This window comes from Dunckerocampus dactyliophorus, chromosome 13, assembly GCF_027744805.1.
Source record: "Dunckerocampus dactyliophorus isolate RoL2022-P2 chromosome 13, RoL_Ddac_1.1, whole genome shotgun sequence".
In the NCBI taxonomy this organism is placed as follows: Eukaryota; Metazoa; Chordata; class Actinopteri; order Syngnathiformes; family Syngnathidae; genus Dunckerocampus; species Dunckerocampus dactyliophorus.
This window is the reverse complement of record NC_072831.1, coordinates 19,495,407-19,514,597: the sequence shown is the minus strand read 5'-3', so window position 1 is coordinate 19,514,597 and position 19,191 is coordinate 19,495,407. Positions and strand designations below refer to the sequence as shown.

At 42.2% G+C, this 19,191-nt stretch overlaps 1 protein-coding gene across 4 annotated transcripts in view; it reads left to right on the top strand.

Annotated features, from left to right (window-relative positions):
• daam2 (dishevelled associated activator of morphogenesis 2) overlaps positions 1–19,191 on the top strand; it is a 97,257-nt gene that overhangs the window by 19,591 nt on the left and 58,475 nt on the right. For 3 of the 4 annotated variants that reach the window (XM_054795836.1, XM_054795834.1, XM_054795837.1), the window contains exon 2: positions 18,696–18,979. In XM_054795836.1, coding sequence (XP_054651811.1) covers positions 18,812–18,979 — 168 coding nt within the window. In that variant the 5' untranslated portion in view covers positions 18,696–18,811. Of the gene's footprint in view, positions 1–4,817; positions 5,114–18,695; positions 18,980–19,191 lie in introns of those variants that run through there. The other variant, XM_054795835.1, reaches the window with a different exon arrangement.

The window sequence follows — 19,191 nt, the reverse complement described above, 5'->3', positions numbered from 1 at the left end:
ATAGGCTTCAAAGGGTCATTTCCTGTCTTTTTCTTGGCTTCTGACCACTTGCACACAGACACTATGATACAGTATACTGTAAATGCTGAGTACTTGTTTTGACAATGTTTTCAATGTCTTTTGTTGTTTGCTGATTTTTCACCATATATCAAGCATACGGGTAAGCCAACAATGTTGGCAAAGAAGACAAAGGCATTTGTCCATGCAGAATTAAACTCCATTTTCTTCTTAGATGTTTTTTTGGGATGTATTCATGGTTAGCTTACCGCCAGGGGTAAAACAGACACTCTCTCATGTCTCCAAAGAACGCAAGCTTTGCGAAGAGAGATACAAGGAGGCTGATGAGCCACATGTAGATCCAGAGTTACGGGTGGGTTAGTCTGAGTGACTCTGGACTTCTTTGGGACGCTACATGTCGACACCAACTGAAATGACAAGAAATCATTCTTCTCATAAACAGAGTAACACATCAGGATGACCCTGTTAGAACCCAATTTATTGCAGAGCGTATACAGTAATTCCTCGTTTATCGTGGTTAATTGGATCCAGACCTGACCGTGATAAGTGAATTTCCGCAAAGTAGGATTCCTTCTTTATAAATTTAATACTTCTGTAGTTGTGGCATAAAAAACCTGTTTACAGTATTGTAAATATAGTTTGTGGCATTATTAGAGCCCTCGAGGCATGAAATAACACCCATATAGTCTCTTTTACATTCATATCACCCAATATAGTAGATATACAGTTATCCCTCGTTTATTGCGGTTAATTAGTTCCGGACTCGACCAGGATAAGTGAATTTCCGCAAAGTTGGATTCCTTCTTTATAAATGGAATATTTTCATAGTTATGGCATAGAAAACCTGTTTACTATCTTCTAAATACATTTTTTAACATCATTAGAGCCATCTAGACATGAAATTACACCCACAAATTCAAATTTACATTTATATTACCCAATATAGTCTATATCATCAGAGAATTAAAAACCATTCAAGACAGTTTACCACAGTCAATGGCGGACAGGAAGTGACATCGGGGGTTCAGAGTTGAGTTTTAGCTTGTTGTGGTCCATGGCCACAACAGTAATCTGTGTTATTATTATGATGATGATGATAATTATTATTATGGTATTAATATTGTGCCTGTTGTAAGATCATTTAAACCTGCAATAAAAGCCGGTTGTTCAAGTCTGGTGTTTGTAGTGGCGGTGGCACCCAACAATTACTGACAAAGTGACCAGTGTAGAATACTACATGTTGTGGTCTTCATGACTATACTGTATATGTATTTTAGTGCATTTAGACATTATTATGTTTACACTCATATTTGTACTTTATTTATCCCACAGCGGGGAAATTCACTTGTTACAGCAGCAAGCAAGATACGCAAGTAAAGAGTACAGTGTAAAGAATGCTTGACTACAACATGGTTCAGGTGGTGCGGGTGTTGTAGAGCCTGACAGCGGTCGGTATGAAGAACCTGTGGAACCTCTCCTTCTTACACCGTGGGTGTAACAGTCTGCTGCTGAAGGAGCTGCCCAGGGAAACAACAGTGTCATGTAGCGGGTGAGAGGTGTTGTCCATGATGGATGTCAGCTTAGCCAACATTCTTCTCTCCCCCACTTCCTCCACGGAGTCTAAAGGACCGTCCAGGACAGAGCTCGCTCTCTTGATCAGTCTATTGATCCTGCTCCTGTCCCTGTCCGTGCTGCCCCCTCTCCAGCAGCCCACAGCATAGAAGATGGCTGAGGCCACCACAGAGTCATAAAAGGGCCGTAAAAGAGTCCTGCACACACCAAAGGACCTCAGTCTCCTCAGCAGGTGGAGGCGACTCTGGGCCTTCTTGTAGAGAAGTGACCAGTGTAGAATGTTGACGGACCAGTCCAGTTTGTTGTTAAGGTGAACACCCAGGAATTTGTAGCTGTCTACCAACTCTATGTCCGCTCCCTGGATGTTCACCGGTGTGAAGTGAGATGTTTTCCTCTGGAAGTTAATGATCATCTCCTTTGTCTTGCTGGTGTTGAGTTGCAGCTGGTTAAGCTCACTCCAGCTGACAAAGTCCCTGATGACCGTCCTGTATTCCAGATCATTCTCCTCTGAAACACAACCCACAATGGCTGTGTCATCGGAGAACTTTTGGATGTGACACTGTGTGGAGTTGTGTGTGAAGTCCGAGGTGTAGTGGGTGAAGGGGAAAGGGGAGAGCACCGTACCCTGAGAGGCACCTGTGCTGCAGAGTACCATGTCAGACACACAGTGACGGAGCCTCACATACTGTGGTCTGTTGGTGAGGTAGTCTATAACCCATGCAGTCAGGTGTTGGTCTACTCCCACACTCTCCATCTTCACTCTGAGTAGTGACGGCTGGATGGTGTTAAAGGTACTGGAGAAGTCAAAAAACATGACCCTCACAGCGCTCCCGCTGTCCTCCAGGTGTAGCAGTGATCTGTGCAGCAGGTAGATCACTGCCTCGTCTTCTCCGATCCGAGGCCGGTAAGCAAACCGCAGGGGGTCCAGCTGAGTGCCCACCAGGGGTCGCAGGTGCTGCGGGATAATCCTCTCCATGGTCTTCATCAGGTGAGAGGTCAAGGCAACAGGCCTGAAGTGGTTAGGCTCCTTGGGACGCGGTGTCTTTGGTATCGGGACCACACAGGAGGTCTTTCACAGGGCCGGGACTTTATCAAGGCTCAGGCTGATATTGAACAAGTGCCTGAGAACTCCACAGAGCTGGTCAGCACAGTCCTTGAGGATTCTAGGGCTGATGCCGTCCGGTCCCGGGGCTGGGATGGGGGTGAAGAGTGGTGAGTTGGTAGGGGAGGGAGGAGGGGCAGACTAAAATCTGTTGAAAAACAGATTGAGTTCATCTGCCCAGATCTTGTCCCCACTGGCTTGGTCTCTCCCCACTCCTTTACCATGGCCTGTGATGGTCTGCAGGCCTCTCCAGACTTCCCTGGCATTTTTCTCCTCCAGCCGCTTCTCCAGTTTCCTCCTGTAGCAGTCCTTCCCCTTCCTGATCTTATGCCGGAGTTCCCTCTGGACTCTGCACAGCTCCTCCTTGTCCCCTGAGTTGAAGACCCTCTTCTTCCTGTTCAGCAGGGCCTTAATCTCAGAGGTCACCCAGGGTTTGTTGTTGGGAAAACACCGCACCAACTTGGAGGGCACAGTGTTCTCCACACAGAAGTTTATATAGTCTGTGATGCAGTGTGTCATGCTGTCAACGTCACTGCCATGGGGACTACAGAGCGCTTCCCAGTCTGTTGTCTGGAAGCAGTCTCTGAGCCTAGCACTGCTCTCCTCATACCACTGCTTCACAGGCCTCTTCACAGGGGGTTGTCTATTCACTACTGGAGTGTAGTCTGTGACGAGATGGACGAGGTTGTGATCAGAACGACCCAGCGGGGGGAGGGGGGATGAGGTGTATGCATCCTTGATGTTTGCATACAGGAGGTCCAAAGTTTTATTGTCTCTAGTGTGGCATTTGACATACTGGGTGAAGGTGGGAAGAGCAGAGGACAGGGAAGCATGATTGAAGTCACCGGAGATGAGGAGGAGGTATTGGGGGTACTGGTTCTGAAGTTGAGAGACGATGGTGTGGATCTGCTCTATAGCTGCAGCAGCGACCGATGAGCGGGAGATGTACACAGTCATAGCAATAACATGTGAAAACTCCCTCGGAAGGTAGTATGGCCGCATGCTAACCGCTAACAGTTCCACATCTCTGGTGCACAGTTGCTCCTTCACAAAGATGTGTCCCGGGTGGCACCATCTATCATTCACAAACACAGCGATTCCCCCTCCCTTCTTCTTACCGCTCTCCGTTGCATTCCTCTCCGCTCGTACCAGCTGGAATCCGTCCATTGTGACGTGTGAAGCCATTTTGGTAGCGTCTTACACTTAGTGCACCACCATAAACTGTCCAGGCGACACTTACGCTTTCTGTCTTTTTTGCTCCGTTTTTTCAGCATCCATTATTGACATTTATGAATCGATTAATAATCGTCAGTGTCCGCATTGCGATGCATCTAAGAATCGACGATATCCCTCAGCCCTACTATTTATGCGAGCATGTATCACACCTCAGGAAGAATCACTCGTAGTCAAACTTATAACTTATATTTCAGATTGCAGAATTTTGCCGAAACAGTGCTGATTTGTGAAATGGATCTAGTAGAAGCATCATGTGTTTTTCACACCACATTAGTTTGATGGAAGATGTTGGTTGATATCGCATATCAGTAATGAAGGGCTGGACAATATAGGCTATCTGTAAGAAAGCCAATATCGAGCATCACTAGTTTTTCTTGTATTTACAAATAATGTCAGCTCACAATGCTGTTGCATGTTGCATTTCTGTTTTTTGTTTCAATACATTGGCGAGTTATATGCTGTAGTGCTGCTATGAATTCACACTAGTTCGGTAGCTGACACAACTTTCCCGCTTCCACATCCTGGGTGGAAACACAACACTAATCAGCACGTACAGACGATAACAAAACTGAATTGTAGGGCTTGGTGGAAGCGTGGCTTTGTAGGAGCACTTCGTGTGCATCAAATTGGCCAACTAAAAAAATAACTTGGTCCATATTTTTAGCCCCCACCCATGTATAATGGTGTGTGCTTTCTGTGTTCACTATTTCAATGGGTAAAATGCAGAGCCACATTTTATAAAAATGGATGTAATACAAATCCATGCAATAACCGTATTAATCTTAATATGGTTGCTATAATAGGGACAGGATTCCAGAAATGGAGAATGATTCAAACGCGTGTGGTGAGAGAGGAAGATGAAAAGGGGGTGGGGGAGAGAGAGGGAGTAGGGACAATGCCAACAACTTAGCACTCAGTTCTGTCAGCTGAAACCCAGATCTCCGCTCAGAAGTTCAGAGCAGGAAAGCAGACGTAACACAGCAGCTTCAGCTGAAAGGCATAGTAGGATTAGCAATGCCTTGGAAATCTGTTATTTCATTACTAAAGACAAAAAGGGAGAAATAATGGTTGGCTGCCCAAAGGTTATTTAAAAACGGCGTCCCTTGTTTTGCTGAAACAACTCTTTATTCCATGTGACGTGACGCAGGATCGATCCATCTCTCAGCATAGTCTGTTTTGAAGTGGGTGAGTGAGATACTTGATCTTGATATTGATACTTGTAAACTCAGCCGGTCATTGTGACTAATAGCTACGCTGTAGTGCTGTTCACTCAGCAGGAGATTGCACGCTCTCAACAGCTACAGATGTTTACAGTCATTTTATTCATGCACCACATCTCACTGCTCTTTCCAGCCAGAAATGGACTACGGCAGACATCTAAAATCTCATGGCACAAGCAGCTACTTATCCCATTCAGATAATCATTTTTCTATGTTTCTGTGATTGGGGGTAAGTGCATTATTTTGGCTTTTCTTTAGCGGTCATAAGTGGTAGCAATTGCATAGTAGTGAAACACGCATGGCCTTAATGTTGCACTCTGTCTCCGGAAGCGTTGACAGCATGTCTGCATTTACCCTCGTGTCCTTCTGTGTGTAAGACCAAAGCCTTTATGGATTACAGACTTCATTTTTAGGCAATTACGTGACTTGGAAAGTGCCGCAAAGAAACGATTTTAGCTTGTTATGTTAAATGGAGAAGTAAGGCAATTTAAAAATTGGGGTGAAATCCATTCAAATCTGACTGGTTATGTTTAATTGAATCTGATTGTTTACCGCCTTGATTCAGTTAGTTTGTGGAGAACCAAATGCAATCCTAAATGGTACTAATCCCAAGACTAAAAATGTAAATTCAGATGTCGTGCAGATTATCAATGCCTTTTGGGATGCAGGAAAGCAGAATCCTCTGTTTGGTTTAATTTTGGTTTTGGACCTGACTGGCTTATTGCCAACACTAATTTGAACCTTTGTCCGAATCAGAGTGGGTTTTGAAAATAGGCTGTGTTTGGTGCTTTGATCCATGTGCACCCACACTTCAGTGGTACAATATTATGTATATGTGGTATCCCTATGCTTTCTGCTGTAATTTTAACAATGTCCTTTCTTTGTCAATGTCTTTGGTCCGTGGAGCATTCACTTTTGAGCTCAAGAGAACCAAACCGTATTGGAGTTCACTTGCATTGTCATGTGTGCTACACTTGTAATTCGATTTGATTATGATATCAGACCCTTAACTCTGTTAAAAAAAATAAATAAAAAAGTGCCTGTAGGCCCAGTAGAATCCTTCTAGTACTGTAAATGAAGAGGAGAGATTACTTTGAATGGAAAAACATAAAAGGCTGACATTGTTCATTATACAGTAATTTAAACATACTAAAGGAGGCTGGGAGCTGGGATAGACTCCAGCTCACCTGTGACTCTGAGGAAAAGCAGTATAGAAAATAAATTAACAAATGAAAAGTACTTGATCCAAGTGGTGTTGCCATATGACTTCGAGAGCTGATAAGTTGGTCTCATGTTATTAAGCCAGCACTGTGTTCAGAACGCCAATAAAACCCCAAATTGGACACATCCTGCATCCGTGTTGTTGTGGAAGCATTAAACAAACATGTAACACGATCAGTTTGCTCTTCTTTTAAAGTGAAACTTGTGAGTAATAAATAATTGAGTTGAGTTGTTTGCTGTCGTTGCGTGCGCCGGAAATGTGACCACGTTTCATGCTAACATTGTATGCTGACATGCTGCTCTGACTGTTTCTCAAGTTTGGCGTCATGATGTGTGCGTGTGATGGAACTTTGCTGTACTCTCAGTATATGGCCTTTTTGTATCGTGACACAAGTGATACTGGTGCTACTGTTTTGTGGATGGGATGATATGGCATAGCTCTAGTTTAATTTATTTAGTCAGTCGGGTGATCTTCCATTGAGCTGGGTATGCTCTTCCTATGGGTGCTGCACTTCCACGTCCCAATTTTATTTCCCACCACTATCACATTATTTGATAATTGATTATTTACATTTATGGATCCATTCAGAATCCTTTACATCTGCACCAAGATGCATCTAAAAAATGAGACCACCTCTTCAAGCGGTCTTGTTTCCATTTGGTTCTCAAGAAGTTACCAGATGACTGCATGTACACTTGATCAAACGAACCATGCTAGCTGGACCATACCTGACTAGTGTGAAATCAGCCTTAGATCAAAGCAGCTAATAATATCCCCATATAGTGTACACCAAGTAGAATAAAGATGAATGATAGAATAGGGAGGGTAGGAATGTGTTCAGGAGGGAGGAAAGGCTAGCGTATTATGTGATGGGTTATGGTCTGTTTTGGTTCATCAGTTTCACAGCCAACCGTCTGGTTGCCAATTATACCATACCTGCTGAATCTCTACTCCCTCAGACTCCACAGTTCAACCCAGTATTACTCACACAACATATTTCATCTTTGATCTTTTTAAAATGCTTTGCTTGCTATGGATTCCGATTTTGCTTTTATGTTGACTCTTTCCATGTATCCCAGGGGAGCCCAAACATGCCGTGGAAGTCTAGACCAACATAAACACCCTATCCCCTATTTCCAGGGTTCCCCATCTTAAGAGGTTTTAAAGCTCTCATTTCCCACGTGGAAGCTTTGCCTGCAACAGTTCAGAGGCTGTAATCTTAGCTGTAAATCCTCGCCGTGTGTGTCAAATGCACGCTGATGAACGTTTACGCATCAGAGCTCCAAATTTCCACATATTAAATTAGTTATGGATTCCTTTTGTAGGGTTTTCCTAAATCTGAGATTTTATGGATGGAAAACATTCCATACAGACATCTCAGGATTTACTACTTTTATTTTACTACTGCTTTTAGTCGTTGCTGGCAATTGTAATTACAAACATGTTAGACACTGCAAACATCCATCCATCCTTCCATTTTCTATACCGCTTCTCCTCTTTAGGGCCGCGGGGGCATGCTGGAGCCTATCCCAACTGACTTCGGGCGACAGGCGGGGTACACCCTGGACTGGTCGCCAGCCAATCGCAGGCCAACACTGCAAACTTTTTTTTTGTAATTGATTGTTTGCAATGGTTTGCAGTCTATGGTTGAGAAAGGCAAAAGTAAGCTATTTTTGACAATGTCTTTTTGGCTTTACAAACATGACATTTCTATCTAATGAAGTGATTATTCTCCATTTACTCTTCTGTGCCTCAGAGCAAACACAGTGATACCACTAAAAGATTCAGCATGCTGGGCAGGCGTTAATGACAGTTGAGAACTCACACGTTGCATACAGACGCATCCCCTGCTGCTGTCAGCACTCTCAGGCCTTTTCATATTTTATTGATCATTATGGATGTATGAAGTGCTCTCTCAGGATTAGTGAGAGAGCGGGGAAGAGTCGCTTAGCTACTGTGAGGCCCTTATCTCGTCATCCCTGCTGCTGACTGGCAGCTTAACGGCCTTTTCATTAGGATAGCAGAAAAAGAGGGGCAATGTCTGAAAAGCTGCTTAAATTTAACCATCTGATCTTTTGGATGGTATTATCATCATGTTGTATTCAAAATTAAGTGCTTACATGGTTTGCAAGACCAAACTCGAGGTAGGAGATACGAGAAGAAGTGATGGTATTTTCCTTTGTCCTTTATGGGAAGTCCCCAGACTGACTACGTGTTATATTTGTGCCAGTGACACACTTTCTGGGCTTATGATGTGTAGGCATATCTTCTCTTTATAGTGCCTTCATTTAGTGTTGTATTACTGTAGGCCATTTAAAAAAAGATGCTGGTCACTTCAGAGGGTTATCCCTATTTGTGTGGCTATAACTGTCACAGTAGAGAATTCCAGACATTACCCAGAAGCCCCTTGTCCTCTATGCTGCAGCTGTTGACCTCACACAGCAATATTAATAGCTTAATTAATGTAAAGTATACTGCGTCCTTGTTGTATGACGAGGAAAGACAATGTTTTTTCTGGAGGACAAGAGGTTGAGGGAAGTAGCAGCAAGTTCTGACTGAAATTGGCGAATTGCTACAACATGGGTTCATACGGCAACAATTTATTTTGTGCAAGTGTATCTTTTTGGGGGAGTGCATTGTCATGAAAGAGTTCAATCAGGATATGGTTATAGAGCCATGAGTCTTTTGGTACAGGTTTGGTACCAAGCTGAAATGTCATAACTGTGCCAAAAATAGGGGTGTAACGAGACAAACAGTTCACAATACAGGAGATTGGGTCTACAAGATGAGACAAGATTTTAACTTAATTACTTTTAAGAAAAGTACAATGAAAAAATATATGACAATATATTGCACCCTATCTCTGTGTGGAGTTTGCATGTTCTCCCCATGCGTGTGTGGGTTTTCTCCGGGTACTCCGGTTTCCTCCCACATTCCAAAAACATGCATGTTAGGTTAATTGGAGACTCTGAATTATCCATAGGTATGAATGTGAGTGTGAATGATTGTTTGTGCCCACGAGACATTATTTTTCTGAACGACAAATCTTGACACTTTTGAATCTTGCCGGACCTTGTGACTTGAGGTCTTGTGATACTCCTAGCCAAAATATGTTCCCACATATCCAGAAATTGTGACTGTTATGTTACCCCCATATACTCATATACAGTACTACTTTACTTTGGTGAAATACCGTGAATAATGGAAGCACCCATAAAAAGCCCGAAGAATTTTAGATACTCTAAATTGTAAAATGTACTCACCACTAATGAATGATAATGAAAGATGTTGATGATGATGATGATGATGACATTTGCTGTGTGAAAGAATGCCGAACCATGAATAGGCGGGGATCTACTGTTGCTAGCCCGAACAAATTTCTCCACACAATCATACAGATGGGCCACTCCAAGCCACTGCACGCTTGTCGTCTTTTGTTCATACAACTTGTCAGTGTGTTTCTTTTTTAATTAAAGACATACACGCATGCTCTCATCATTCTTTTCGAACTGCAGCTGCTCAGTTTCACGACTGTAATGCTGGTTTCATCAAGGAAAACATCTGAATGCACAGTTGCCATAAATGCTCGTACTTTATGTGTGCTATGCCATCAGGCATTCTACACAGCAGGAAATTACTTCATTTTTTCAGAAATGAAAACAAATTAAACTGCTATTAAATATGTCCCTAGAGCATCAGAATCATCAGTCCCCCCCTCCTTCCAGTGGTTTGGTTTGGCATTTCCTTTTCATGGAGAGGTGGCTCTCAGCTCTGTTAAATCCAGCAGTGCTTGTGTTTGTTTTCATTTACGCTGGAAGCCAATAAGACCTCAGAGAATTGCTGAAAGTTGGCTGTGAAATAGACAGCTAAGGTGCCTAAGATTTGATACTGAAGGCCAACCACAAATAGTAAGTGCAACTTGTGATTGTTGTTTGAAATTACACATTCCATACTATATTATAGTCAGTTTGAAGCCATTGGTATAGACCTAACAACTAATATTCATGAAAAATATTCAAATGCCAATGCCGTTTGTCCTGGTGCCTCTTTATCCCATTACTGTTTGCAATTGCTGTCTGACAAAAGCTGTTTTTAAGTATAGCAAATGAGAAATGTCTGTGTTTTGTGCCTTGAGGTCTGTCTGTCTGTCTTATACAAAAGCATAAACCAAGTGGTTTGAGTGTGGCATGATCTTAGTAGCTTTTGGTGTGGATCAACCCTGATGACGTTGCCATAAAATGTACTCTCAGCTGTTTTTCTTTTGATTGTGTTGTTAAGAAACATGCACTCTTGAGGTCAGCTTAGTTCCTTAAGTTATGATTGTATACTGTCACAACTGTACATATTCTCCAAATACGTTTGCGTTTGTACCCCTGACAAGATAAAGCATTTTGTTAGAATCCAATAACCCTATACGGGTACATAAGTGTAGATTGAGAGACAGAAATGGACTTCTAATGAACTCCTATGTCTGACTATCTGACAGACACACTCTGAGCCCAACAGCTGAAAAGGTTTTCGGCTGTCCCATCTTCATAGCTTCCCCTATCTGATTGCAGAGAGGAAACAATTGAAAGGGGCACAGGAATTTGGGTGGTTGCAAGGAATGGCAGAAGGAGGGGGCGGTGTTTAAGGAAAGGGTGGATTTCTGATCTTCGGAACCTTCCTGGAAGATGCACGTAGGCACAAGTAAACACCTCATCAGTCGTTGCTTCTAACTCTTGGAGAGCGAAAGATTTGGATTCTGAAACATTCACCTACTGTGTGTGTGTTATGGTGCCAGTGACGTGGTAGATGGCACACATCATTCTTCCTGCAAAAAGCAGACAGAGCTATAGTTCAGACTAGACCGCAGGATAGATTTGTCCAAACCAAAACCTCCAGCCCATTGTCCAGGTCCATAGATTCTCATGAAATCCCATGAACTCACCACGCAGAATATGTGCTTTCAGAATGAGCGCAGGAATGCGTTGCATGTAAATGTACCGTGAAATATTGTCGGTTCCTTGGCTGTCAGCTCTGGTCATTTGTCATTTAAGGCTGTAGCTCCCTGCTTACCACTGAGATCTCTCCAAGAATAGTTGGGTGATGTCACATCTCAAGAATGTGAGTGCACTCAGTGCTACTTGTCTTATTTGGTATGTTTACATTCATGTCTTCATTGGTTAAGATTGTCTTTTGCCATGAAAGTTGTTAAAGTCACATTATCACCATCATACATTTAAGCACTGTATTCACTCAAATATAAAAGACTGTTCAGGTTGTCTTGTATTCAGGGTCGAGAGCTTTATATATGCAATCCAACCAGACGTTGCTGCATTACACCCTCCAATTTGCATGTGCGTGTTGTCATTTATGTTTGTTCTTTGCTTTTAATTTAATAATGGCCTGTGTCATTTCAACTCAAGTGAACTGCACCGCACCGGAGTTCATTGCCAAGCAGAAAGCAACTCATCTTTGATGTGGTCTTGGGATGCTTGTATGGTGTGCACCAGGGTTTGGGAGATTGCATACGCTTCACCAGACAAACCAGAGGAGCAGAACAAAGGCACCAGAATTAGTTTTAACCGAACATGGCAAGTATGAACGCACCCTTAACAAACAACACTGGGGTGATTATGCTAATTTTAAGGTAATTGTTATCAATGGAGCAGAGTCATCAAGCTTGTTGTGTAGCCAAGAAATAATAATTCACAAATAAAACTACTGACTCCCTCATGCAATTTAGGTGTGATGCTGCCCATATACAGTATGCTGTAATACTGTAACTCATTTTCACTGCAGTGTGATCTGACACTGGCAGGGTGAGACTAAGGGGGATTCCCAAATGCCTGAATTAGTAGCTGTGGGTGGCCCTGGGTCTTAATGGGGTCTGTGAGAGAATGAATTCTCCATTTGCCAGGTGATTTGGCTTGGAGTCAGTGGCTTTGAAGGAGAGAATAAATGGAGGCTTGGCCTATTAGTCATTGGACAGATGCAAGGGAGGACATTTTGGAGAGGGCCATGTCTAGGGCACCAACCTCCAATAGGTCGCATTGCTCCAGTAAACGCAGTTGGAAGGTTTACTTCAGCAAATTAAGTATGAGTGTGTTTTCCTCTTTTAGTTGTTGTTAACCAATACAGCAGGTTTAGAAGACAAGTGTCACAATGTTGTAAAATGTGTGTTGACCTGCACATACCTGAGACAGCCATCACTTCAACCTCTCAGCAGGTGACGCGTGATAGACACATTGTTATGATTGTGGAGGCTAGCCGCTTGCCATAACTGTCCCAAGTCTGCTGCCTTTAATTAACGTCACGTCTCTCCATTCAACAGTTTGGGAGTGCTCCCTCCCTTGTAGTGTTGGGTGGCTTATTTTCCATCTCATGGTGCAGCAACCTGGGGGAATGAACCACTTTGAAGAAGCAGAATGGGCCAAAAAATAAACGAAACACATCATGGGAAAACTTCAAAATGTTGGGTTTTAGATTTTTTTTTTCCCGTATTGGTAGATGTTTGTATATTTATCAGGTATACCTTTTGAGTGTTAAGTTGCTGTGTGATGAGTTTAGTGTTATTTAGTAATGTCCTCCTGCAGTTTCCAATGGGTTGACGAGCTCATCGTGAGTTTTTTCATAGCTCATAGCATGATGGTGACGCTATGACGGGGCTACCATCTTGCCAGCTAATTCTGAGTAGCTCACCAAAGGGTGAAAGAATATTTGCTTTAATTCTTAGTAGTTTTTTATTATAACTGTTGAATTCAAACTTTATACCTTTTTATAAAATGACAAATGACCACAAAATAGCATAAGACGATAACCACACTGTTTGAGTGGAGATCTGCTTGGTAAGTAAAGTAGTGTACAATTTAAATGTTGCCAGCCATAAATAAAACACAAATAGTTGACAGTTCTAATAGTAATCAAAGTCGGAGACCCCTGCAACCTTGGCACTCAATTTATTCCTTTTTAAGTTAAGCAGGACGGATTTATATTTAATAAATATATTATTCTGGTACTTTTGTTATCTTGACCTAAAAAACAAATTATTGAACAATTTATATGATGAATCTTTTGACAATACTTGGTGGTAATGTGTGAGAACATAAAGAAGCTGACAAATCACAGGAAAACAAACAAGATATTGTTTAATAGAGCAGAATTTTGCTATAGATGAAACTAAGCATTTTACTACAATTTTAGCATGTCCAATGGTGGAGTAATCATACACGCCACTGCTTCTCTTGCAGACTATTACAGACTTGCAAACGTACACACACACTCAATTGTACACTATAGCAACCCGTCTAACGTCAGTGCCGCTCCCGCCTCTTCCACTGACCTACTTGCAGGCACAGGGGACCATTGAGCGAGTTAGTGGGTTGAATGAGAAGTGGCAGAAGTACTGTATCCTCCTTTAAATCTCCCTCCCTCTTTCCATCATCAACTTCACATTTCTCTCTCTCTCTTACACTATGCTCGGCTGCACTCCAGAACCATCAAACTAAACTTTGAGCTGCCAGCAGGCACCTCTCTCTGCTGCAGGGCTCATGGTGTGTGAGTATGCTAAATGTGCTTACATCTGAGCCTCGAGTGGGAGTGTGTGATTTTTGAACACGTGTGAACATGTGACTGTATAGCTGTGTGCTCACCATGCAGCATGAGCAGGGAATTCATCAAAGTGTGTCTGTGGTTTTGCGCTTTCTACTGGTCTGTCATGTTAAGCAGCGCAGCAATTTGCACACAAACTGGAGTGGCTTCAATTACCACTAACCTACAGAGAACCAAAGTCTTTTAAATACTCTTATGATGGGCAGTGGCAGAAGTATCATAGCTTTCAACATTATTAAACATTGTATTGAGTAATAGAAAAATGTTACAACATTGTCAACTTTTAATACAGAGGAGCCACTAAGGTCTTAAACAGTCTCTACAGGATCCATTGGAAATAGAAAATATAAATAATACATTTGAGGCTAGAACTATTTCTGTTGTTGTTCCATTCCCAACTTTAATGCACATGTAAGTTAATCCCTTGTAATATTAAGACGTAAAAACAATAAAACATGCATTTCATTAAGAGTCAAGACGGTCATTTTGCGCTGCATGCGCATGCCCCCATCATGGTGAATGCATGGAGAGGTGCATGTGATGCAGCTTTCAGGTTAAAGGCGATCGATCTAGCCGCTTTTGCTCGGGTGTGCCGGTGGATCTGGGCAGAGCGTAGCGGTGTCGGCAGGTCCACCTGCGGGTTTCTTGGAGCTGGACTGCTTCATGCTGGGGAAGACAGCACAGGCTCAGGTGCTCAGGTGCTGATATGCCTCGGGGTGGAGGTGGTGCTGGGAGCGACAACGAAACAGGGAGAGACAGGGGTATGCACATCTGCTGGCAAACTTACTGTCAAAGAAGAAGAAAAAAAATGTTATCCCTCTTTGACCAAACAAGTAGGATTGAGTAAGAAATCTTTTCCAATGTTAATTCTCAGAAGCAAAAGTCTGTCCCGCACCTTCCATATTCTTTCCCATATTTAAGTGAGGAGTATAAACAAGGAAGGGAAATGGGTTAAAAATGCTTGCTGAGGATGTGAAAGGTGGTTAGGGGAAATTGACAGACGTTACTGGTGAAGGGGTGGGGGCTTTAGAGCAAAATGTCACTGCATTCCCTGTGGAAAAAAAAACAGTAATGGAAGCTGCGATGGAGGCAGAGGGAGATGGAATTGAAAAATGATAAGGAGATCAGACAGCCACATTCTGTATGTCGCACATTGTCACATAGTCAATTTGAATGAAGACTCTTTGTACAGAATGACAGAAGGTTACAGTCCTCAGTGTACATGCTTTTTAATGTTCATTTATTTTATTGTTTCTCTGATGTGGACATCACAATTACATTGGACAAACAAGATGCATTGTTTGAGTGTTTTAGCTCATGTGCTAATTCGCTACACTTTTCCACAGGAGGCCTTTGAAATATAATAAAATAAGAATATAATAATATATGTATATTCTAATGCCATAGTATGGCATGGACCCGAAGATTGTATTGTTTCTGTGTGAACCTGGGCTGCTTCGATCAGGGTTTTATGCAGATCCTTCTGTGTACTAAATAACCCGTGTTACGACGTGGACACTTGCGGCTAATAGACAGTTGCGGCCTTTATATGTACAAAAAAAACATTTTCTTTAAATTTAGTGAGTGTGGCTAATATACTGGTTCGCTCTATAGTCTGGAAATTACCGTACTCTGAAGTTCACTTTGTCAAGGCAGAGGTCATCTGATTTGCATATAATCTTCCGCAATTCAATCTGAGTTAGACTGTGTACAGACTATGCTAGTTCCGTTTGCGAGGCGTATACAATTTGGCGGAGTTTCGTCAATGTACATGTTTTGGATGTAGCACTATGCGTTTGGTGCACAATGAGGAATTGTGCTTCGGAAATCAAAGCAGCTGAACCGTGAGTTCCATCGCTTTGTATTATTTCTTTCATAGTATTAGTGACACACTTGTATGTCATAAAATGGCGATGCGCAAACCGGCTGAAATTGATATCAGATTGTGTTTTATACACAACAGTTCCGATATTTGACACTTTCCTGTTTATTCAATGTGTTGGCTGTATATTTTTATTCGGTTATAGCTGCAAATCACTGTAGTCCGTGCGCCATGCTCCTTGAAGTGGCCGCACCCTCTCTGGTACCCCTTTCAGGAGACTGACCCATATATACAATATTTGTCCTCCGGTCTACTTTCACTGTGCTGGAAGCAGGCCAGCAGGACTGGTGTTGAGTGAGGGCTGACCGCACGTGGGGTCTCTGTGGGAGAGTGTACACCCACAAACACACACAGGTTTGTTGCAGACAGACTTTAAACCTTAAACCTTAAACCATCATAAAGATGTGGCATCAAGTTGAATACTGTCTCTGAGGCATAACCTCCTGTAGAACTATAAAAATATCTGGAAGCACAACTTGGAGTTGTTTGTCTCCGTCTTTATTCCTGTGTAGTGCAGTTTCACCAAGTCACCACTTAACACAATTGCTTGATAAACAGCATTAGTGGCCGTCTGAATGTGTGATGGCCTATTCATGTTTACATAATATCCAGCCACTTTTACTTCATGTGCATTAAAACCCTGTTACTGGAAGTTCACCACAAACTCATAAAACCGTGTGACAATCAGTCTCTTCATTTCTCGAATGTTTGTTTTGGCTTTGGTCCAGTGAGAAGCTGGGCTAGACCCTTGAGCAGCCAAACACCACTATCAGATTTATGGTAATTCATTTAATTCAACTCCATTCATTTCAATCCGCCGGTGGAAATCTAAAATTGTAAACCTCTTTAAGAATTGAAACAATAAGGAACTCGGATGTTTTCCTAATTTTGCTGGTCATTTTCTCTTGAAAGACATACTTTAGCTATTACAATGTTGTGAATTAATTTGATATGCAAATAAATGATACTTTCTGCAGTCTACAGTTTGCACTTCATTCAAGAGCAGGTGAAGGTTTTGCGATCAGGGGCATTCACTTTTTGCCACAATCACACACGTAGTGATTGAATGTCCTTTAAATGTACATGTGGTACCGAGTGCTCTGCATTGAGTAAAACAATCCTCATCCCATTTATGATGATCATGGAGAATAATTATGGTGTCAAATTAAGCCATGTTTTACAGTACAAATGAGGGGGAAAAACAGTTTATTTGCAGCAGTGCACATCTCTTCTCTGTGGCCTTCACAAGGCAGATGCACAGAAGCAGAAAAATGAGCCGTGTCAAAAGGCCAAATTTCAAGTATGGTCTCCCCCCACCTCCCTCCCCTTTTAAGCTTGTGTTGAGGGCCTGGCACATTCATAAATAATTTACCATTCTGCTATTTTTAGACAACGAAATGAGAACGCCTCTGCTGAGTGAATGTGAGCGAGAGTGATGGCTATGGGAATCGTGCTCGGTCAACTTGAAGTAGATTGTGACTTTTTGTGGAAATTCAAGTTCCTAATCACATTGAACAGATGAAAGGCAAACTTAAGCCTTTACTAAAAGATTGCTCGATTGCATTAACATTGCATCAATGTGTGCTAAATTGTTTGCGTTTACCTTTTAAAACTTGCTTCTTGAATGGGTTTGTACAGTGTTGCTAATCTTATATTATGCGTAAATGACTCTTGGTAAAGCATAGATCGACTTTTTCTTACTATTACATAAGACGCTGGAGGTCCATTCAGTCATAGATGTGGTAAAATGCTGACAGTTTTGAAATATTGAGGATGTGATATGATTTTTGACTGCATTATTCATACCATAAAAGACCACCCATATCCTTTTTGGAGCATTGAGGAAATCCTCCAGGGTTGATGTGTCCTTTTCTTTCATTCATTCATTCATTCATAGTGTAGTATTGTCATTCACTACTGTACACACACACACACACACACACACACACACACACACACACACACACACACGCGCGCGCGCACACACACTCAGTGTCTGTGCTATTGAAAAGTGAAAGGGTACTGCTGGGGCAGCTCAATATCTGAACAACAACTCACAGACACACTGCACAGGCGTGATTGTACCACACAGTCAAAAGGTCTCTTTGTTGAGTTGAAAGTGTAACTGATGTGAAGATGGGCGTATCATGGCCGTCCATGCTGTCTTTGTGTTCTATTGTTGCACAGCTCTTTGCTCGAGTTCTTATATAAACTGAAAGGAATACAAAAATAAATATTTTGAAGGCACAAGCATGAGATGGAGCTTTCTTGCACTTGCTTGCTCAACAAGAATGAGCTAACAGAAAGCTTCTCTTTTCATCTTTGGTTTCATCTGTGGTTAAAGGCACCTTTACACTTCTATTACCCAATATAGTAGATATAACTAAGTAGATAGTACTCAGAGAAAATAAGCCATTTAAGACATAAATAAACTCGTGCTTGTGTGTGTTGCTATAAATATGGTCCGGATGCGTGGAGGACAGGAAGTGACGTCAGGAGTTCAAAGAGTTCAGATATTTGAATTCTTAGATTTAGGCATTTTATGCTTGAAAAAGCTTACCTAATTTAGACAAAATATATGTAAAATTTGCTTAAATATGCGTTTTTTTTCTAATAGACTGTATTAAACCATTAAACAGCATGATTTATTAATATATTTTTAAAAAACCGTGATAGTGAAGCTGCGCAATTTTAACTGCCATGCAGCGAGGAACGACTATAATGGTTGACTTCATTTCGTGCTATATTGTATTTAGAAGTGAGCTAGAAGAGCTAGCAAAAAATGTAAAGGCAATCTCTTGAGAATGTAGGTATAACCCATCTTGAATTCTCTCTTTTCTTCTCTTCCAGATCATGCCGCCCAGATAGCAACCTCGTCCTCTCCACTCCCCCTCCCTGCCCCTTGATCCCTTCCTAAATAATCTGGGTCCAAGTCCACCACTGCCACCCCTGTTAACGCAGGCACCATGCCCCCTAGGAAGAGGACAAGGCCGGGCCTGGGGTTCTTGTGTTGCTTTGGCAGCAGTGAGCCCCCAGAGATCAACCTGAAGGACAGCGTGCCCTTGCAGCTGCTGGAGTTCAGCGCCCCCATGCCTCCTGCCGAGGAGTTGCATGCTCGTTTCTCGGAGCTGGTGGTAGGTGTCGTCTATCCTCATGTGTTTAGTACTTGTTGACATCATGATAGCCCACTCAATTGTTTTGGTGTGGATGCCGCACTGGCAGTATTTCCAGAAATAGCCACTATACGCACAGTCGAAGCGTCCACTTAATTGTGAGCTAGAATCCTGGATTATATTTTTGTCTAATGGTGAGCAGCATGTTTCATTAACCTGACCAAACTGTCTTA